The sequence below is a fragment of the Syngnathoides biaculeatus genome, chromosome 12 (assembly GCF_019802595.1).
Source record: "Syngnathoides biaculeatus isolate LvHL_M chromosome 12, ASM1980259v1, whole genome shotgun sequence".
Lineage (NCBI taxonomy): Eukaryota > Metazoa > Chordata > Actinopteri > Syngnathiformes > Syngnathidae > Syngnathoides > Syngnathoides biaculeatus.
This window is the reverse complement of record NC_084651.1, coordinates 25,285,527-25,309,093: the sequence shown is the minus strand read 5'-3', so window position 1 is coordinate 25,309,093 and position 23,567 is coordinate 25,285,527. Positions and strand designations below refer to the sequence as shown.

The window sequence follows — 23,567 nt, the reverse complement described above, 5'->3', positions numbered from 1 at the left end:
TATTGCTGCAGAACCTATTTATCCTCAACAGTGAGAATTCACTCAGTTTTTATATATAGTTGATACTGGCACGACTGGTGACCTAAAATAAACAGGTTGTATCTATCAACAGTAAACAATGATGTAGTTTAGCTAGAGCTAGAGGTAGGGTGTTCAACATTTAATTCAGTTAACTACATTTATTGGTTTTGGCTGATTGGCAACATGGTGTGCTAATGATTTGTACATCTGCCTCACTGTCAAGAATTCCTTGGCTATAATCTCTGCATGGGCTCTCTTTTTTGGAGTTTACATGCCCTTCCTGTTGCTCACATTATTGAGGGCTAAATTGTCCATTGATTTGAGTCTTACAACAAATTATTTTTCTCTATGTCCTCTGAAATTGGCTGGCAAACTGTATGCTGTTCTCACACAAAGTGAGCCAGGATAGGCATCCAACTCACCTGAGTTCCTTGTGAGGACATGAATGAAATGAGTAGATGAATGATTGCACGTCTCACAATAAGTTATGTCAAGGCCACGTTATGAAAAAAAAAAATGGAAATTCAAATGATCTGATTCTAATGCTTCTTTGAATTTCAATCTCGTGATGTACCTGTTCATTGTAAATAATTTTTCAGATATAGATGAGTGCCAGGATCAGAGTGTCTGCACCAGGGGCCACTGCATCAACACTGACGGTTCCTTTGTTTGTCAATGTGGGCCAGGCTTCAGCGTGTCTCTATCGGGTTACCAGTGTGACGGTACAGTATATACAGAACAGTGTATTACTAGGTCAAATACTAATATAAAGATTGGGGGGGGTTCATTCCCAAACATGTTCTCAGTTTGGTTCCTACAGGAGGGGATGTAACCTGGTTTTGTAAAGAAATTGGAACACACTGGCGGCTATCACTTGCCTGTACTAACAGAGTGTTAAAGTCATAATTACATCCACCCCCCACCCCCATATTCCATACTGCTTCTCCTCACTAGGGTTTTTGGGGTACACCCTGAGCTGGTCACCAGACAGTCAGAGGTCCATATAAGCAAACAACCATTCACACTTTATTCATGATAAATTTAGAATATTAAATTAACCCACCATGCATATTATTGGGATGTGAGAGGAAACCAGAGTGCCCAGAAATAAACGACGTAGGCATGGGGAGAACATACAAAGTTTCACACAGGCGAGGCCAGATTTGAACACGGGTTCATAAAACTTTGAGGTGAATTTGCTAGCCAGTCATCCACTATTCTGGCGCCATACTTACAGTAAATGTAAAATAACGAAACGAGAGACAGCATGCACAACGCATTTGCGCGTCATATTTTCACACCGCTCGGAAAACTACTTCATTGCACACCCTCCGTTACCTTGAAATGCCCTATGTCAGGAAGCTCATAAATTAAGGACTCTGTGTACCACGTAAAATTGTTTAGTTTGTCTATCACCTGCATACTTTCTAAATAAAATATACAGTGGTGCCTCAAGATACAATCTTGATTAGTTCCGTGACTATGCTCGTAACTCAAAACAAATACCTCCAATCATCATTCCACATTGAAAATAATCAAAATTCCATTAATTTATTCCAACCTGCCGCCTGTTTTTTTGTAATAGTGAGTAATTATCACTCCATAATATTGTACTTTACAAAAAGTATGTATGTAATGTAATGTATAGGACTGTCAAAATTAAAACGATAATATATATATATATATATATATATTTAGAAATTTAGAAATCATGGAGGGGTCTGAAATTTTCATCGTAGGCCCATGTCCACTGTGAGAGAGATAATCTAAAAAGAAAAATCCAGAAATCACAATGTGTTTTTTTTCCATGATTTGTTTGTGTGGTACAGCTGCAAAAAGTTATTTGAACACCTAAGAAAACCAATGTTAATATTTGGTACAGTAGCCTCTGTTTGTAATTACAGAGGTCAAACATTTCCTGTAGTTGTTCACCAGGTTTGCACACACTGCAGGAGGGATTTTGGCCCACTCCTCCACACAGATCTTCCCTAGATCAGACAGGTTTCTGGGCTGTCGCTGAGAAACAGTTTCAGCTCTCTCCAAAGATTTTCTATTGGGTTTAGGTCTGGAAACTCTCTGGGCCACGCCCGAACCTTGATATGCTTCTTACGGAGCCACTCTTGGTTTTTCTGGCTGTGTGCTTCGGGTTATTATCATGTTGAAAGACCCAGCCACGACCCATCTTCAATGCTCTGACTGAGGGAAAGAGGTTGTTCCCCAAAATCTCACAATACATGGCCACGGTCATCCTCTCCTTAATACAGTGCAGTCGTTGTGTCCCATGTGCAGAAAAACACCCTGCTTCACAAGAGGGATGGTGTTGTTGGGATGGAACTCATCATTTGTCTTCCTCCAAACAACACGGTTAGTGGAATTATGACCAAAAAGTTCCATTTTGGTCTCATCTGACCACAAAACTTTCTCCCATGACTCCTCTGTATCATCCAAATGGTCATTGGCAAACTTAAGACGGGCCTTGACATGTGCTGGTTTAGGCGGGAGAACCTTCTGTGCCATGCATGATTTCAAACCATGACGTCTTAGTGTATTACCAACAGTCACCTTGGAAACGGTGGTCCCAGCTATTTTCAGGTCATTGACCAAGTCCTCTCATTTAGTCCCTAGACTGATTCCTCACTTTCGAAGGATCATTGAGACCACATGAAGTGATATCTTGCATGGGGCTCCACTCTGATTCACATTGACCGTCATGTCAAGCTTTTTCCATTTTCTAATGATTGCTCCAACAGTGGATCTTTTTTTTCACCAATTACTGTAGCCCCTTCCAACCGTGTGGAGTTGTACAATTTTGTCTCTTGTGTCTTCGGGCAGCTCTTTGGTCTTGGCCATGTTACAAGGTTGAGTCTTACTGATTGTATGGGGTGGACAGGTGTCTTTTCGCAGCTAACAACCTCAGACAGGTGAATCTAATTCAGGATAATACATGGAGTGTAGGTGGACTTTTAAAGGCGGACTAACCAGAATTTTAGCTGATATACAGGTATTCAAATGATTATTTGCAGATGTATAACACAAATAAATGGTTAAAAAAATCATACATTGTGATTTCTGGATTTTTCTTTCCAGATTACCTCTCTCACAGTGGACATGCACCTGCGCTGAAAATTTCAGACCCCTCCATGATTTTGAAGTGGGAGAACTTGCAATATAGCAGGGTGTTCAAATACTTATTTTCTTCACTGTAAACATATATTAATCACTCAGTTTATTTTGACTGCACATGCTTCTTAACGTGAACTGGGGATGGATATCTGAAAGGCAGTGCTTTCAGGTCAGTGAGCACGTCAATACTTATACAAGTGCAAGGATAAGTGAAACTTCGCCTCGTGTGCTCGGTGAAAAAGTTGACTTCAAGAACCACCCAGATGGGACTTTATAAGGAAAAACAATGGTCATTTGCATATAGTGAAGCAGTGAACTCGGTTCATCAGAATCAGAATCATCTTTATTTTGCCACACAAAAAAAATGTCTTCGGTAGTTGGAGTGGCTCTAGTATCAAATCAATCAAATCAAAAGCTTTTAATGTCATTCTATGCTGTGCATACAATGAAATGAAGAGTGCTTCTACATAAGGTTCAAGGTGAAATAAAATAGAATAAAAATCAAAGAACATCTTAGGTAAAAACAATAGAACATCAAAGCACAGTTATTGTTTAGATAAATAAATTCTCACAAAAGTGCTGTTGCATAATATTCCATTACAGTACTGTTATGTTCAGTGGTTTTGAGTTCAAGGAGTTGATGGTTCTAGGGAAAAATCCTATCCTATCCTTGAATCTGGTTGTTCGTGTTTTGTGGGGCCTGTACCGCCTGTCAGATGGCAACAGGTTAAACAGGTGATGACCAGGATGTGAAGAGTCCTTCACAATATTAGTGGCTCTGCTGTGATAGCGGGAGTTGGCAATGTCCTCTCGGGAGGGCAGAGAGCAGCCAGTGATCTTCTGGGCACTGTTGACCACTCTTTGCAGAGCTTTCCTGTCCACCACTATGCATCCAGCATACCACACTGTGATGCAGTATGTGAGGATATATGATATACATGTTGAGTGCGGCAACAGACAGTTTCATTTTAAAACAAAACAAAACAAAACAAAGTATCATCTCAAAGCGAAATATGACATTTTGTTTGATTTTTAACTCATCACTATTAATCAAAATTCCGAACTAACATTAAACTGATTAAAAAATAATAACTCGACAGCCCTATTAATGTCACCATTCACTTGAATGAAAAGAATTAAACGGGTTTTGCCACATGCTTCACTTCAACCTAATGGATATTTTGTTGCTCTTTCTGATGTGTGTAGCTTAGAGACCTGGGGCAGTGTAACTCACACACACAAATATACACAAAGGAGATGATCACAATTGCCAATAAGCAGCCGTCATCACAGAGGACAAAAACAATCTATCAGTTTTGGTATATGTATTTATTTGATATGTCGGTTGCTTAAAGGGTCAGAGCATTGCACCAGTGTGTTTTTATTATGGCCCCGTCACACCATGACGTTCTGGTCGGCGTTGTATAGCGTTTGAGGAAACGTTGGTAGTCGCCCATGGTCGCCGGGATAGCTCTAGAAGAGCGTTGTTTGAACGCTAGTGAACGTCAATGATCGCCGGGAATCGGCGGAGAACGCCGGTCCGGAAAAAAAGTTTTGAACATGCACAAAAGTTCTCACCGAGACCAGCGTTCATCAACGTTTAACTAAAGTTCGCCGAGTGTTGCACGCGTTTGGCTATCGTTAGTCAGTCGTAACTCTAGCTTTACTTGGTTGTTACGTAATCGTTTACTTTGCAGTGAACGACTCACTGGCGACCTGTCAACGACCACTGAACAATCCCGTAGCGCACTCAGCGTGTAACTAAAGCGAAACGAACGTCGTTTGGCATCCATTGAGCGTCATTCGAGCGTTTCCCGAACTTCCATGCACATGGGTATATAAACCGATGCTTTGTAAGCAAGGTCCATTTAATATTAAGCTACAGTAGAGAGCACCTACTACGGAAGATCCAGAAAGCAGCAGTTCGTTTTCGCGGAAAACTCCACCAGACTACCATCAACAGCCCGGTCCAGGATCCTGCAATCCTTTCTCTGCTTCTTTTGTCTCTTTCTCTGACCGTCCTCACTGGGGTTTGCAAGGTGTTTAGGGTCTCCAGGGGGTATCACATGGTGCGTGACTTCGCGGACGTGCTCTTCCTCCTGCTGTTGTTTTTCCTCCAAACACATTGCTCGTGATGAAAGAGGCTTAGCTTTCTTACTAGCAGCGCTAGTTGTTGAAGTCCGCCCCCTAACTTTTTTTCTTCTCGGTGGCATGATGCTCACTGTTCTAACTCAAGACAACAACTGAAGTGACTATGAACTTTCCAACGTTTTAGTGCCGGTTCCACTGTAAAAATTACACGCCAGCAAAACGCTTTTCTGTCATTATTCACCCATTGGTCACACGCTCAACACGCTCATCTTACGTTGACAAATTGCTCGTCGCGCCCCAATGACGCGTTTGCACACGCTAATGGTTTTTAGGGGTATCTTATTTGGTCGCTGTTACACGCTTTTTGTGCGTTAGACACACATTAAGCTATGTGTTAGACACACGTTGATCACACGCCAGATGTGTCATCCGCGTTTGAGAACGCTGAAAAATAGAACGATTGAAATGTTCAGAGGACGTTGACCAGAACGTCATGGTGTGATGGAGCCTTTAGCGATGGCAAGTTACATTGTAGCATGAAGCATTCACTTTTTATCTGAAGATTATGTGGTATTCTTAATCTTAAAAAAATGTGCAATCATCATTTTCCATTTAGTTTGACAGTAAATTTTAACTGGGGATGGAATGAAACAGCTTGAAGCCTCTTTTTTGATTGTTCACTATCTGCCCAACTTCTGCTTGTTAATGATGTGAGATGAGTTCAATGCCGCAATCTACCGCTTGAATATTCCAATTTTGTTTGCATCTCAAATTTTAAAAAATCATCCAAACAATGGCTCATCTCGAAAAACTCGTACGTCTCTTGTATCTCAAGGCACTATTGTACATCAGTTCAAGTAGTTTGTATTACCAGTGTGATGAATATATATCGCTGCAAAAAAAAAAAAAAAAAAACTGTCACTGATTTGTGCTTGCTGCAGATGTGGATGAATGTTTGGAAGAAAACGAGCCTTGCAAGTCTGTAGGGGAGTGCGTTAACAACGTGGGATCCTACACGTGTACTTGTCCCCAAGGGTACCGACAGATCGACAGCACCAGCTGCACAGGTTAGCAATGTGAGGGAATCTCTCACTGTGCCTTTAGTCAAGGGTCTTTGAAGCGTGGTAGTGTGCTATTCGCAGGTGGGGACACATTATGATGTCGATGAAGAACTAACAGACAACATACTCTCTTAATAGGAGTCCTGTTTCTTTCCTTGCAGATGTTGATGAGTGTGTAGATGAGCCAGAACTCTGCGAACCCCATGGTGAATGTTTCAACACAGAGGGATCCTATCTGTGTGTGTGTGGGAGTGGATTCACTGCCAGTCTTGACACACCCTCCTGTGATGGTAAGATGTAAAAACACAAAGTGGAGATGGAATCACAGTTTCACTCAGCAGAAAAGCTGTTTATCACAATTGTCAGCTCTTTGATTATAATTTATGTTCGAAAGGGACATACTTTTTTCTTTTTTACATTGAGGAAATGTTAGACAACTATTCTTGGCTAAGCATTTCAACAAACCTCAGCGGAAAGGGCTATTGCAAACCTGAAAGTATTCCATATCAGTTTTTTTTTTGTGATTTATTTAATTTAACTGTTAAATCATATTCATAGTTGTTTAAAAGACAGACGTAACTGCAGGATATAAGTGCTCATCATGTGAGCTTCTTATTTCACTTTCAGTTATTTTAATGTCTGCAACTTCTATCTCCTTTTAGATTTTTAAAGCGAGGACATTTGTCTCCCGTTGTTACAGTCATGTTGCTCTGTTTTCTCAATAATACAGAAGCATTGGCTCCTTTGCAAGCACTCTTTTTTTTCCTCAAATAAAAACTGCAGCAAAAGGAAAAATGGGAAAACAATAGAAGCCTTTGAGCTGATTTTCTAGGCGTGAAGGTACATTTCTTACTTTCAGACTTAAATTTGGACTTATTAGCTCTATTATTGTAAGCTTCAATGAAACCACAATGTTGTGGCCTCTGTTAAATGTCATGCATTTGGTTTGTCATTAATTTACATGTGCTCTGTGTAAGCAGATTCAATTCAAGGGTTTTGTAAATATTGAGATTTCTAGACTAACAACCCACACAAGGAATGCTGGAACCTCGCAACGAGGCACAACGAACTGGACACAAACAGAATGAGACATGAGACTTATAAACATGGTGTAATTAGTGAAAACAAGGCACAGGTGGGGAGGCTGCTCCGACAACCAGGTCCGCTTGAGGCAGGGGAATGACCACGCCCATGACAGTCTCTGTCTTTAATTGTTCTTAAAAAGGATGTACTTGAAGTATTATGCTCTTGATTATCATTATATCAGTGACATGAAAAAAAACAACAACAATGCTTATGGTGATAATCTTTGCTAAGATATATTTTCCCAAACAATATGCTATCATGGCTAAACTAAAGCATAACATATTGAGAGAGCAAGCCCAATGTATAAGACAAAAATATTGAACAAATATGAACAATTACAAATCTACAATACAGTGGAACTGCAAAGCAAGAACCACCAAATAGCGGAAAATTACTGTACTCCATGATGACAAATTGTAGGGACTCATTGTTCCAGTGTCAGAACTCATTTATTCCAAACACGGCCACGCTGGGACTCATTTAGTCTCAGGTGTTAAACGATCTATGACTATGGATTAGGAACGGTATGTCCGTTAAATTCACATCTGAGTCAAGGAGGTGAGGTGAGGTATAATTTTGGCAATATAGTGTGTATATATAGTTCGTGTGCTTTGTCCAAGCCACTTATCCCCACAAGGGTCACGGGGGAGCCAGAACCTATCACAGCTAACATTGGACGAAAAGCGGACTACACCCCGAATTGGTCGCCAGTCAGCCGGAGAGGACATAGTGACACCATCATTGACCAGGAATTGATCCCACGCTGCTCCCATTAAAGTCCGATGAGTGTACCACTACACTATTAGTGACCTTTTGTACATGTATTCATGTATAGCAATTTTGACAAGGACTTCTGCAGGTAAAGTATTTGGGTGTGACACCATCCACCTATTCCAAACTCAATGCTGTAATGTAATCAGTTATCGTGTCCTGTAAGTGTTGGCAATTTGTTCAGTAGCATTTCTAAACCAGTGAAGTAAGATAAGTTCTCTTTTGACCAACAGATATTGATGAGTGTGGAGCCAATGAGACTTTGTGTAGTCCTCATGGTTTATGTGAGAATAGATTGGGTTCATTCAGTTGCCTCTGTGACCAGGGCTACCAAGAAAGCCAAGATAGGCAAAGCTGTATGGGTAAGTGTTCCATCTTAGAATGTATGAAAGATATACTTGAATGCCATATATCTTTCCTTATGATCTGTAACAAAAGCTCCCAATGTTGACCTATTTTTAAAAACAATACCAAATACAATACAATACAGAAACCTTACATAGACAAATCTTTTTCCACACAAAAATAAATAATTATACTATAGCCTCTTGTCCACTAACCAGCCCAGGAACTTTGAGTTCCTTGCAGCAAAATGCTGCTGTTGCCAATGTGTTTTGCATTCCTACACCTGTTAGTTCAGGATAACTTAAAGTAGCCCTGCTGTGAACATTTGCACTTATTCCATATTTCTGGACTGAAAAATATTGGGTTGCAGAAAGCGTTTCAACCCCCTATATACTCAGTATTTGGCTAATATCTTGGCCCACCCCCATTTTGGTAAAAACCCTACTTGAGCTGTAACATAAGTGCTAGAAATTGATTTCCCCATATTAGTTGATGTACTTGATTGTCTTTGGAGCAAACTTATATTAAAAGTCTGGATGTTTTGTAGACGAGAACAAGTGAAAATAATGACGTTACATAAATTTGTGGCTTGTTGTTTGAGTTAACGCCAATCTGATCAACTTGGCATTGATGCAAATTTTGCAATTAGCTTTAATGTAACTGATCGTACCCACAAATGAATACAATCTCGTTTACTTCAGGGTCATTCACTCTGAAAGCCAGTTTATTTTTATGTGTTTTGTGACAAGGTTACGCCAGCAACTCTAAGGGTCTTTGTGGGTGTGGCTATCTCTAATGTGGCTACACTACTCCTATAAATCACTAATCATCGCCTCCGTGGCTGATTTGTCATGTCATATTATGTCCAGTAGTGCACACAAGACTGAACAAGATTGTGTTGCGTAGCTAGCTAGAGGACTCTGCACTGTTTAGCAACAGTAGCTAGCTAGCTAGCATCCCTGATAACCACGTCATTACATCACTAATCATCGCCTTCTCCGGCTTCGTGAACTATTAAAGAAATCCTACTTCCAACTTGACCAGGTTCGGGCACACCAACTTTTGTGTAGTACTCTATGTTTTTATATTGCTTTAGAGCACACACCATTTACTGCTTCTTATTCAGCTTGCTTAAAAATTACACCTTTGTGTAGAAGGTTATGGATGTTGCAGCTTTTCCCAAGCTAATTGGAAACATGTTGCTACGATTTTGTTCTCGGCACGTAGAAACCTCATGCTTATGCTATGCCAGTTTCTTTTTCTTTTTTCAATTTCTTCACCATATTCACCACAATTCTTGAATTCCATGCAATGTGTTTTATGCACACAAACTTCCCATCTGTCATCTGGCATTCCTGCTCAGTTGCCCTGAAATTTGGTCCAGCAAGCTCCCTCATTCACTGCCAAGCCTTCACTGCAATCCTGCAAGGATAGATGGACTCATTTGCAAACAAGCACAGAATTGTGCAGTGGTGGTTTACCCCTAACCACTTAGAATGCTTCTTGTCTAGCTGCCTTCCTTCCTCTCTCTCTCTATGGTCTTTTTGACACTTAAGTTTTATATTATTTTCCCTCCCCTCATTGTCCACTTAAACTTATTACAGGCTTTCATATTCTTCTTGTGGCTTACCTCTGTACAACCAGTAAAACCTCTTTCAACATTTCCTTCTCAAATATCCTGCAGTACATTCAATTCAAACATGCAATTTAATTAGAGAATTCTAGGTCTGCTCAGTCATGAGGATGAATCTGTCAAAAACACGCAGGAAAATAAACTGTAGCTGACTCAATCAAGGTTGGCGAACTTAGTAACACTGACTTTGAAGTATTATCCATTATCTGAGTCACTTATTCTCACAAGGGTTGTGAAGTGGTGGAGCCTATCCCAGCTATCTTAGGGCAGGAGGCGGGCTACAATCATTAAACTGTTTTCCAACCAATCGCAGGGCACATAAAAACAACTATTCGCATTTGCATTCCAGTTCTTCTTCTTCTTTTCCTTTCGGCTTTACGGTTAGGAGTCGCCACAGCTCATCTTTTTCCATCTGCCTATCTCCTGCATCTTCCTCTCTCTAACCCCAACTGCCCTCATGTCTTCCCTCACCACATCCATAAACCTTCTCTTTGGTCTTCCTCACACTCTTTTGCCTGGCATTTCCATCCTCAGCACCCTTCGACCAATATATTCACTCTCTCGCCTCTGAACATGTCCAAACCAACGAAGTCTGCTCTCTCATATCTTGTCTCCAAAACATCCAACTTTGGCTGTCCCTTTAATGAGCTCATTTCTAATCCTATCCAATCTGCTCACTCCGACCGAGAATCTCAACATCTTCATTTCTACTACCTCCAGTTCTGCTTCCTGTTGTTTCTTCAGTGCCACCGTCTCTAATCTGTACATTATGGCTGGCCTCACCACTGTTTTGTAAACTTTGCCCTTCATCTTAGCAGAGACTCTTCTATCACATAACACACCAGACACCTTGCGCCAGCTGTTCCAACCTGCTTGGACCCATTTCTTCACTTCCTTACCACACTCACCATTGCTCTGGTTTGTTGACCCTAAATATTTGAAGTCCTCCACCCTCGCTATCTCTTCCACCTTTCTCATTCACGCACATATATTCTGTTTTACTTCGGCTAATCTTCAGTCCTCTCCTTTCCAGTGCATGTCTCCATCTTTCTAATTGTTCCTCTCCATGCTCCTTGCTTTCACTGCATATCACAATATCACCTGCGAACATCATAGTTCAAGGGGATTCCAGTCTAACCTCATCCGTCAGCCTATCCATTACCACTGCAAACAGGAAGGGGCTCAAAGCTGATCCCTGGTGCAGCCCCACCTCAACCTTAAATTCTTCTGTCACACCTAAGGCACACCTCACCATTGTTCTGCTGCCATCATACATGTCCTGTACTATTTTAACATACTTCTCTGCCACACCAGAGTTACGCATGCAGTACCACAGTTACTCTCTTGGTACTCTGTCATAGGCTTTCTCTAGATCCACAAAGACACAATGTAGCTCCTTCTAACCTTCTCTGTACTTTTCCACTAGCATCCTCAAGGCAAATAATGCATCTGTGGTACTCTTTCTAGGCATGAAACCATACTGTTGCTCGCAGATACTTCTGTCCTGAGTCTAGCCTCCACTACTCTTTCCCATAACTTCATTGTGTGGATCATCAACTTTATTCCTCTATAATTCCCACAGCTCTGAACATGGCCTTTGTTCTTAAAAATGGGAACTAGAACACTTTTCCTCCATTCTTCAGGCATCTTTTCGCCCGCTAGTATTCTGTTGAATAAGTTGGTCAAAAACTCCACAGCCATCTCTCCATATTGCTTCCATATCTCCACTGGTATGTCATCAGGACCAACTGCCTTTCCATTTTTCATCCTTTGTGTGTCTTTCTGACTTCCCCCTTAGTAATCAATGCCACTTCCTGGTCCTTCACACTTGCCTCTTCAACTCTTTCTTCTCTCTCATTTTCTTCATTCAACTTCTCAAAGTATTCTTTCCATCTATTTAGCACACTACTGGCACCAGTCAACACATTTTCATCTCTATCCTTAATCACCCTTACCTGCTGCACCTCCTTCCCATCTCTATCCCTCTGTCTGGCCAACCTATAGATATCCTTTTCTCCTTCTTTCGTGTCCAACCTGGTGTACGTGTCTTCATATGCCTCATGTTTAGCCTTTGCCACCTCTACCTTTACCCTACGTCGCACTTCGATGTACTCCTTTCGCTTCTCCTCAGTCCTCTCAGTGTCCCACTTCTTCTTCGCTTCTCTTTCTTTGTATGACTCCCTGTATTTTGGGATTCCACCACCAAGTCTCCTTCTCCCCTTTCCTACCAGAAGACACTCCAAGTACTCTCCTGCCTGTCTCTCTGATTTCCTTGGCTGTCGTAGTCCAGTCTTCCAGGAGCTTCTACTGTCCATCGAGAGCCTGTCTCACCTCTTTCCGAAAGGCCGCACAACATTCTTCCTTTCTCAGCTTCCATCACATGGTTCTCTGCTCTACCTTTGTCTTCTTAATCTTCCTACCCATCATCAGAGTCATCCTACACACCACCATCCTATGCTGTCCAGCTCCACTCTCCCCTACCACTGCTTAACAGTCAGTAATCTCCTTCAGATTACATTGTCTGCGCAAAATATAATCCACCTGCGTGCTTCTACCTTCGCTCTTGTAGGTCACTATATGTTCCTCCCTCTTCTGGAAATAAGTGTTCACTACAGCCATCTCCATCCTTTTTGCAAAGTCCACCGCCATCTTTCTTTCCTGGATGCCGTAGTTACCCATCACTTCCTCATCGCCCATGTTTCCTTTACCAATATGTCCATTACAATCTGCACCAATCACAACTCTCTCGCTGTCTGGGATGCTCAGAACTACTTCATCCAGTTCCTTCCAGAATTTCTCTTTCAATTCTAAGTCACATCCTACCTGTGGGGCATAGCCGCTAACAACATTATACATAACACCCTCAATTTCAAATTTTAGTCTGATCACTCGATCTGATACTCTTTTCACCTCCAAGACATTCTTAGCCAGCTCTTCCTTTAAAATAACCCCTACTCCATTTCTCTTCCTATCTACTCCGTGGTAGTTAATGCATGTTTTTGGGAAATGGGATATGGGAGGAAATAGGAGTGCCCGGAGAAAACCCACACAGCCACAGGGAGAACATGCAAACTCTACACCATGGGTGCCCCAGACGTTTTTACCCCAAGATCTACTTCTAAAGCATCCAGCCTCTCGCGATCAAACAAACCCGGAACAATGCTTCGGTGGTGACTTTCGCTGTTGAACTATATTGTGTGAAAAGTCACTGTGCGGCCAGTTGGGATTTTAGTTCGTTCACTTTTTTCATTCTCAGCTTGCTTTTTGGCGGAATGTCGGTGTCTTATTTTCTATAAACAGTTCGAAAATGCCACTCCACATTTCACTACACTGGCAGATGAGGCAAACGCACTTCGAAAATGACATTGTGAAAAAGTTGTCCGCCTCCCATTCCGTATGAAAGTGATACGTTTTTTATCTTCTTTACTACAGCATCCATACTCATGTTTGTTAAGATTTATTAAGTGAGAACTTAAACTAGGGGAACACAGTGACACCATGTTATCCTGTACTGTCATTGTTTGCACATGTGCGGTGAGCAAAAGTTAAGAAAAAAATATGGCTTTTTTTTTTTTTTTTTCTTGGCACGCTGTCGCAACCGAAACTGCGAGTCGATCGCGATCGACGCATTGACCACCCCTGCTCTACACGGACGGGGCCAGGTTTTGAACCCCAGTCCTCAGAACACTCTAACCAGTCGTGCCACCGCAAAAGCAATGCAAATGCAAAGCAAATTTATTTATATAGCGCATTTCTTACCTAAGGTAACTCAGTGTGCTTTAAATGATTAAAAGCATTGGAATACAAATAAATAAAATATTTAAAACAGGGGAAAAACAATTTTTAAAAAAGTGCAAGAAATATAAAAATGTGGAAATACTCTAAAACCCATAGGAAAAAAGAAGAATATTCAACCTGGATTTAAAAACATTCACACTTGGGGCTGACATCAACCCTGTTGGCAACTTATTCCATTTATGTGCAGTATAATAGCTAAATGCTGCTTCACCATGTTCTAGTCAGAACCCGAGCTACAGCATTCTGACCCCCAAAGTTGACCTAAAAAATCTGGAAAACCCTTCTACCAATGTACAATGTGCACCACCAATTTGCTGCTACCATTATGCTCAAAATATTAGAAATGATCTGAATTAATATTTTGTTAGATTTGTACTTGTATTGTTTTTCAAAAAACTGCCCATTTAACAACCAATAAAAATAATGTGCTGATGTAGCGGTAATATAATCTCAGGAGAGGCCAAAGGATTATTCTGTTATTATTATTATTATTATTCTGTTCTGACAATTACAGGGACTGTATTATCCCTCAACCAACTAAAATGGTATAACATTTTATTAATACTGTTGGTAACACATGTTAGTCTTAAAAATATAAACTATTTAACACTGTTTAACTTGAACATTTTTTTTTTTGCATTAAATATTTGTGCATAGTGCAGTTTATCCACTACATTACACATTCTTGCCCAAGACTTCAAAAGAAGCATCTGACTCATCTCCAATCCAAAAAAGATCCATAGAAGCTAACTTTCGTGCATCGGTGTGGAACTCATCATTGATGACTTGGTACAGTTTCAGTGCCTCTTGGATTCCATCTATCACGTAGCATCGGAACGAGAGTAGGACCCAAATGCAGGACTCGGACGATGCCAGGTAGTTCAAGGAGAAACGTTTAATATATGCTGAGGTCGGTGTTCGAGCAGGCAGTCCGGTGCAGCAGCGGTAGTTGGGACGTCGGTCGAAGAGAGCAGGTGAGTGGGCAGGCAGGAGTCGGTACACAGGGGAACAATCAAAGCAGGCAGAAGTATCAAAGGAGTCAGGCTTACAAGGGTGGTCGGAGAAAGGGCGAAGGTCAGTACACACAGGTTCGATCAGGGATACCGGAGCACACAAACGGGACATGAAGATCAACGAACTGGCGCCGGCCAGTTGTCATATAAATCCACAGCATAATCAGGCTGCATGAGACGCAGGTGTGCACCTCCCAATCAGCGCACCCGCGCGGGCACCCCCTGGAGCGGCAGGATTATGACAGTACCTCCCCTCAAAGGCACGGCTCCCAGACGTGCCGAAACGAAAAAACACAGACAATAATTAACACAGGCAGGGGTGGGCTGAAGAGGTGTCCGGAGGAGGGCACGCCCCCCCCCCGAACCCCAGTCTGGTGACCATCCAGGCCAGGAGGACGACCCGGACGCCAAGCACCAGGGTCCCCAAGGTGCGATTCAGGCGGACGACCTCTGTGAGGAACCAAACGGCGAAGCAGGCACCAGAACGAGGCAGGCCACTGCTCTGGACAAGAACCTCCCACGCCGTAGTTGCCAGACGACCAGGGATTGGTCGCCACCGAGGCTTGGTCAGTAGGCAGCCGTGGATTGGTCACCAACGAGGCCAGGTCATGAAGCGGCTGGGAGCCATCTGGAGCGAATAGGATGATGGAGAGAAGGACCAGAGCCATGACCGCCACCATTACCATCACAGCCATCCCGAAGTCTCTCCAGCTCCGGGGTGGCTCATCGAAACTCCCCAGCTCTTGTCGGACAGGAACGTGAGAAGGCGGCGACCCCATCGCTATCGCCACCTCCTGGACAGGAACGTGAGAAGGCGGCGACCCCATCGCCATCGCCACCTCCTGGACAGGAACGGGAGAAGGCGGCGACCCCATCGCCACCTCCTGCACAGCAACGTGAGAAGGCGGCGACCCCATCGCCATCGCCATCTCCTGGACAGCATTCAGCTCCAATCGCTAGCGGCTTTCACTATGACATCAGGTGGTAATTGGCACATTAAAAAAAAAAAGTGACCATTTCAAATGTGTGCACTCTCCCTTTTTCTATGTGCCCATGACGCTTGTATTACGTAGTTTGAGCTCACGTTGTTTTGATACCCACCTGAAGTCATCGTTTCAGACTGCCGCACAACTTCTGGGTTTGCAGCATCCTTGGCACAATTGATGACACATTTCTTTTAAAAGCAGCTGCACAACTAGCCATTGTCGTCGACATTTTGTGTCTTAGTTTAAGTTAAAACTCACAGGGAGTCACTTCTGATCTGTGTTGCAGTAGCAACAAACATGCTACGCTAACGATCGTAAAATGCAAGCTCCCAAAGGAGGTCTGAGAGTTGAGGTTGGGGGCGCAATATATATAAATGTGTAACATAAGACATAAAATATTATATCGAAATGTATATGCATACATTTTTTTACCACTCTATGTACCTGTATATGACTATACAATGTGATTGTATGTTTTGTTTTTCATCCATACCTAAATATTATGCGCTCTATTCTTCTTCTTCTTTTCCTTTCGGCTTGTCCCGTTAGGGGTCGCCACAGCGTGTCATCTTTTGCCATCTTAGCCTATCTCCTGCATCTTCCTCTCTAACCCCAACAGCCCTCATGTCTTCCCTCACCACATCCATAAACCTTCTCTTTGGTCTTCCTCTCACTCTTTTGCCTGGCAGCTCCATCCTCAGCATCCTTCTACCAATATACTCACTCTCTCGCCTCTGAACATGTCCAAACCATCGAAGTCTGCTCTCTCGAATCTTGTCTCCAAAACATCCAACTTTGGCTGTCCCTCTAATGAGCTCATTTCTAATCCTATCCAACCTGGTCACTCCGAGCGAGAACCTCACCATCTTCATTTCTGCCACCTCCAGTTCAGTTTCCTGTTGTTTCTTCAGTGCCACCGTCTCTAATCCGTACATCATGGCCGGCCTCACCACTGTTTTGTAAACTTTGCCCTTCATCCTAGCAGACACTCTTCTGTCACATAACACACCAGACACCTTTCGCCAGCTGTTCCAACCTGCTTGGACCCGTTTCTTCACTTCCTGACCACACTCTCCATTGCTCTGTATTGTTGACCCCAAGTATTTGAAGTCGTCGACCCTCGCTATCTCTTCTCCCTGTAGCCTCACTCTTCCCCCTCCACTTTTCTCATTCACGCACATATATTCTGTTTTACTTCGGCTAATCTTCATTCCTCTCCTTTCCAGTGCATGTCTCCATCTTTCCAATTGTTCCTCTGCATGCTCCCTGCTTTCACTGCATATGACAATATCATCTGCGAACATCATGGTCCAAGGGGATTCCAGTCTAACCTCATCTGTCAGCCTATCCATTACCACTGCAAACAGGAAGGGGCTCAGAGCTGATCCCTGATGCAGTCCCACCTCCACCTTAAATTCCTCTGTCACACCTAAGGCACACCTCACCATTGTTCTGCTGCCATCATACATGTCCTGTACTATTTTAACATACTTCTCTGCCACACCAGACTTACGCATGCAGTACCACAGTTCCTCTCTTGGTACTCTGTCATAGGCTTTCTCTAGATCCACAAAGACACAATGTAGCTCCTTCTGACCTTCTCTGTACTTTTCCACGAGCATCCTCAAGGCAAATAATGCATCTGTGATACTCTTTCTAGGCATGAAACCATACTGTTGCTCGCAGATACTTACTTCTGTCCTGAGTCTAGCCTCCACTACTCTTTCCCATAACTTCATTGTGTGGCTCATCAACTTTATTCCTCTATAGTTCCCACAGCTCTGAACATCCCCTTTGTTCTTAAAAATGGGAACTAGAACACTTTTCCTCCATTCTTCAGGCATCTTTTCGCCTGCTAGTATTCTGTTGAATAAGTTGGTCAAAAACTCCACAGCCATCTCTCCAAATTGCTTCCATACCTCTACCGGTATGTCATCAGGACCAACTGCCTTTCCATTTTTCATCCTATGTAGTGCCTTTCTGACTTCCCCCTTAGTAATCATTTCCTGTTCCTGGTCCTTCACTCTTGCCTCTTCAACTCTTCCTTCTCTCTCATTTTCTTCATTCATCAACTTCTCAAAGTATTCTTTCCATCTATTTAGTACACTACCGGGACCAGTCAACACATTTCCATCTCTATCCTTAATCACCCTGACCTGCTGCACATCCTTCCCATCTCTATCCCTCTGTCTGGCCAACCTGTAGAGATCCTTTTCTCCTTCTTTCGTGTCCAACCTGGTGTACATGTCTTCATATGCCTCTTGTTTAGCCTTTGCCACCTCTACCTTTGCCCTACGTCGCATCTCGATGTACTCCTTTCGCCTCTCCTCAGTCCTCTCAGTATCCCACTTCTTCTTCGCTAATCTCTTTCCTTGTATGACTCCCTGTATTTTGGGGTTCCACCACCAAGTCTCCTTCTCCCCTTTCCTACCAGATGACACACCAAGTACTCTCCTGCCTGTCTCTCTGATCACCTTGGCTGTCGTCGTCCAGTCTTCCGGGAGCTTCGGTTGTCCATCGAGAGCCTGTCTCACCTCTTTCCGGAAGTCCGCACAACATTCTTCCTTTTTCAGCTTCCACCACATGGTTCTCTGCTCTACCTTTGTCTTCTTAATCTTCCTACCCACCACCAGAATCATCCTACATACTACCATCCTATGCTGTCGAGCTACACTCTCCCCTACCACTACTTTACAGTCAGTAACCTCCTTCAGATTACATTGTCTGCACAAAATATAATCTACCTGCGTGGTTCTACCTCCGCTCTTGTAGGTCACTATATGTTCCTCCCTCTTCTGGAAATAAGTGTTCACTACAGCCATCTCCATCCTTTTTGCAAAGTCCACCACCATCTGCCCTTCAAAGTTCCTTTCCTGGATGCCGTACTTACCCATCACTTCTTCATCGCCCCTGTTTCCTTTACGAATATGTCCATTACAATCTGCACCAATCACAACTCTCTCGCTGTCTGGGATGCTCAGAACTACTTCATCTAGTTCCTTCCAGAATTTCTCTTTCAACTCTAGGTCACATCCTCCCTGTGGTGCATAGCCGCTAACCACATTATACATAACACCCTCAATTTCAAATTTTAGTCTCATCACTCGATCTGATACTCTTTTCACCTCCAAGACATTCTTAGCCAGCTCTTCCTTTAAAATAACCCCTACTCCATTTCTCTTCCCATCTACTCCGTGGTAGAATATTTAAACCCTGCTCCCAAACTTCTAGACTTACTACCTTTCCACCTGCTCTCTTGGATGCACAGAATATCAACCTTTCTCCTAATCATCATGTCAACCAACTCCTGTGCTTTTCCTGTCATAGTCCCAACATTCAAAGTCCCTACACTCAGTTGTAGGCTCTGTGCATTCCTCTTTTTCTTCTGACGCTGGATCCGGTTTCCTCCTCTTCTTTGTCTTCGACCCACAGTAGCTGAATTTCCACCGACGCCCTGCAGGTTAGCAGTGCCGGGGGCAGGCGTTGTTAACCCGGGCCACGACCGATCCGGTATGGGATTCTTTAGATGAACGCTCATATTTGTTTGGCACAGTTTTTACGCCGGATGCCCTTCCTGACGCAACCCTCTGCATTTATCCGGGCTTGGGACCGGCCTACAGATTGCACTGGTTTGTGCCCCCATAGGGCTGCATTATTATGCGCTCTATTAACTTTTTGAAAATATTTTTGTAAAGATTTGCTCATTATTTTCGAGAAATTACGGCGATATCCATCCATTATCTGAGCCACTTGTCCTCACAAGGTCACAGGAATGTTGGAGCCTATCCCAGCTATCTTTGGTTATTGCTAATTAATAAATTTAAAACTAAATGTGTTACCACTACTTGCTGTTGTCTACTTTCTAATCATTGTCAGTGTGCTTTTTCTTGAGCAAGGCACCACACTCAACAACATTGCACCATGCCTTTACTCTCTGACATCTTTCCTTGTCTGCATCCTGCATCTTACATGTTGTACATAATGCTCTATTGATTTGTTATACTGTAGTTGGGTTTGAATGGTAAATAAAACTTACTAAGCAAAGAAACACTAGGATTTATTAACATGTTTTTTAACATTTCCTCCTCTGCAGATGTTAATGAGTGTGAGCTCCTGAGTAGTGTTTGTGGAGAAGCTCAGTGCATGAACGCCGATGGTTCCTTCCTTTGCACGTGTCCGAATGGCCAAGAGTATGATGTCATGGTCGCCAGATGTAAGCCTATTCCAACAGGTGATGATCATTATCATGTTGTTAAAACTGTACGTCCAAAAGTACTGTGTTCAAAATGCCTTCACCAAGATAAACGTGGCTCATGAAAAAACATTTCTAATCTCGACTAACGGAACATCACATTCATGTCATGTTATTGGACTTCCTGTATATGCCGCGATGACGAGCATAACAACGGGTTGATGACATGATCGTCTGAACCGCAACTTCGTAAAATTTTGTTTTCTGTATGGCTTGTGTCTTTGAACAGAAATTAGATACGGAGGTACCTCTACTTACAAAATTAACTTGTTCCGGAAGTCGTATTGTAATGGGAATTTTTCCTAAGTAAAGCACTTTCTACATGTAAATAGCATAATCCGTTCCAATTATATTGTTATGATATGATGTACAATACGTGTTTTGGCAACTCTTTTTCTCACAAAATAAGCAAGGAAGCAGTCTTATATTTGTTTTTTTTAAATGCAAAAAAGCCATTTACATGTAGGGCAAAAGGTAGAGGTGGCAAAGGCTAAACAAGAGGCATATGAAGACATGTACACCAGCTTGGACACGAAAGAAGGACAAAAGAATCTCTACAGGTTGGCCAGACAGAGGGATAGAGATGGGAAGGATGTGCAGAAGGTTAGGGTGATTAAGGATAGAGATGGAATTGTGTTGATTGGTGCCGGTAGTGTGCTAAATAGATGGAAAGAATACTTTGAGAAGTTGATGAATGAAGAAAATGAGAGAGAAGGAAGAGTTGAAGAGGCAAGAGTGAAGGACCAGGAACAGAAAATGATTATTAAGGGGGAAGTCAGAAAGGCACTACATAGGATGAAAAATGGAAAGGCAGTTGGTCCTGATGACATACCGGTAGAGGTATGGAAGCAATTTGGAGAGATGGCTGTGGAGTTTTTGACCAACTTATTCAACAGAATACTAGCAGGCGAAAAGATGCCTGAAGAATGGAGGAAAAGTGTTCTAGTTCCCATTTTTAAGAACAAAGGGGATGTTCAGAGCTGTGGGAACTATAGAGGAATAAAGTTGATGAGCCACACAATGAAGTTATGGGAAAGAGTAGTGGAGGCTAGACTCAGGACAGAAGTAAGTATCTGCGAGCAACAGTATGGTTTCATGCCTAGAAAGAGTATCACAGATGCATTATTTGCCTTGAGGATGCTCGTGGAAAAGTACAGAGAAGGTCAGAAGGAGCTACATTGTGTCTTTGGATCTAGAGAAAGCCTATGACAGAGTACCAAGAGAGGAACTGTGGTACTGCATGCGTAAGTCTGGTGTGGCAGAGAAGTATGTTAAAATAGTACAGGACATGTATGATGGCAGCAGAACAATGGTGAGGTGTGCCTTAGGTGTGACAGAAGAATTTAAGGTGGAGGTGGGACTGCATCAGGGATCAGCTCTGAGCCCCTTTCTGTTTGCAGTGGTAATGGATAGGCTGACAGATGAGGTTAGACTGGAATCCCCTTGGACCATGATGTTCGCAGATGATATTGTCATATGCAGTGAAAGCAGGGAGCATGCAGAGGAACAATTGGAAAGATGGAGACATGCACTGGAAAGGAGAGGAATGAAGATTAGCCGAAGTAAAACAGAATATATGTGCGTGAATGAGAAAAGTGGAGGGGGAAGAGTGAGGCTACAGGGAGAAGAGATAGCGAGGGTCGACGACTTCAAATACTTGGGGTCAACAATACAGAGCAATGGAGAGTGTGGTCAGGAAGTGAAGAAACGGGTCCAAGCAGGTTGGAACAGCTGGCGAAAGGTGTCTGGTGTGTTATGTGACAGAAGAGTGTCTGCTAGGATGAAGGGCAAAGTTTACAAAACAGTGGTGAGGCCGGCCATGATGTACGGATTAGAGACGGTGGCACTGAAGAAACAACAGGAAACTGAACTGGAGGTGGCAGAAATGAAGATGGTGAGGTTCTCGCTCGGAGTGACCAGGTTGGATAGGATTAGAAATGAGCTCATTAGAGGGACAGCCAAAGTTGGATGTTTTGGAGACAAGATTCGAGAGAGCAGACTTCGATGGTTTGGACATGTTCAGAGGCGAGAGAGTGAGTATATTGGTAGAAGGATGCTGAGGATGGAGCTGCCAGGCAAAAGAGCGAGAGGAAGACCAAAGAGAAGGTTTATGGATGTGGTGAGGGAAGACATGAGGGCTGTTGGGGTTAGAGAGGAAGATGCAGGAGATAGGCTAAGATGGCAAAAGATGCCACGCTGTGGCGACCCCTAACGGGACAAGCCGAAAGGAAAAGAAGAAGAAGACATGTTATAAATCGAGACGGTGAGGAAACGAGAAAGGATTGGAAAAAAGAAGCAGAGGAGAGTGAGCGGGAGATCGCCAGCTGTCCTCTTGCTCCCCACACTAATTTGCTTCTCTCTCTTTGAATCCGAAACTCAAAAAAAATAGACTATTTGCTTCTTCAGTCAGATTCCATAATCAGGACATTCCCACCTACTACCCAACCAGCTTTTATAGGCGCTTGTGAATATCCTTGGATATGACAAACAATGACTTGCTGCTATTAGCGAGGCAAGAGAAGTTACATAAGCGTTATGGAACAATAAAAGAATACATGATGCCATTAAAGTGTGAGTATGAGTAATTTTGCCAACACATATGTAAACACAAATAAAGCCGTAATATCAGATCAGAATCACAATCATCATTATAATTTTTCCAACTATGTCAAAAACATGAGAAATTTGTCTCTGGTTGCTGGACCAACTACTTTACAACAACATACTTTTGAGACAATGAGCAATAAAAAGTTGGTAGTTTTTATCGTATTATTTGTCATCTTCAGTAGCTCTTGAAGCTATCTTTGTAAAACAAGACATTGTAGATGTCGAAGGTGCCACCAGGTTTACTGTCTTGGTCTCCTGGTATAATTGGGCTTCACTGTTTTTCCGAACCAGAAAAAAGTGCTTTAACTTGGAAGTTCAATTTAATAACTCGTAAGTAAGTGTAAGTAATGCTTGAGACCGGTCTCCCAAAAGTCTTAGTCTTTTCTCGGACTGGTTGGACTTTGGACTGTCAATCAGGACCAGCCATGATCTGTTATTCTTCAAGTTTATTAATGTGATAATAAGTCAAAACAGTTGGTAGAAAAACAAATACCTTAATTCCCATGTTACTAACCCCCACCACCATGATAATGACTGTTGCTTTCCGAACCGTTGTTGACTAAAGACTCTGACTTTCTGGTACAAACCTTCTCATCTACTGTTTCTCTTCTTCAGTGTCACCAGTCGAGCGTAAAGAGTGTTACTTCCATTTAAGTGATGAGAACTTGTGTGAAAGTGTCCTCACCAGCCACGTCACCCTGCAAGAGTGTTGCTGCACACTGGGAGCTGGCTGGGGTGACAACTGTGAGGTTTATCCTTGTCCTGTCAATGGCACAGGTC

The 23,567-nt window shown here is 42.7% G+C and overlaps 1 protein-coding gene across 11 annotated transcripts in view; it reads left to right on the top strand.

Annotated features, from left to right (window-relative positions):
- ltbp1 (latent transforming growth factor beta binding protein 1) overlaps window positions 1-23,567 on the top strand; it is a 183,492-nt gene that overhangs the window by 137,702 nt on the left and 22,223 nt on the right. For all 11 annotated transcript variants that reach the window (XM_061836278.1, XM_061836282.1, XM_061836279.1 and 8 more), the window contains 6 exons: window positions 621-743; window positions 6,177-6,302; window positions 6,458-6,586; window positions 8,387-8,515; window positions 20,022-20,159; window positions 23,403-23,564. In XM_061836278.1, the coding sequence (XP_061692262.1) occupies window positions 621-743; window positions 6,177-6,302; window positions 6,458-6,586; window positions 8,387-8,515; window positions 20,022-20,159; window positions 23,403-23,564 (807 nt within the window). The remainder of the gene's footprint in view (window positions 1-620; window positions 744-6,176; window positions 6,303-6,457; window positions 6,587-8,386; window positions 8,516-20,021; window positions 20,160-23,402; window positions 23,565-23,567) is intronic.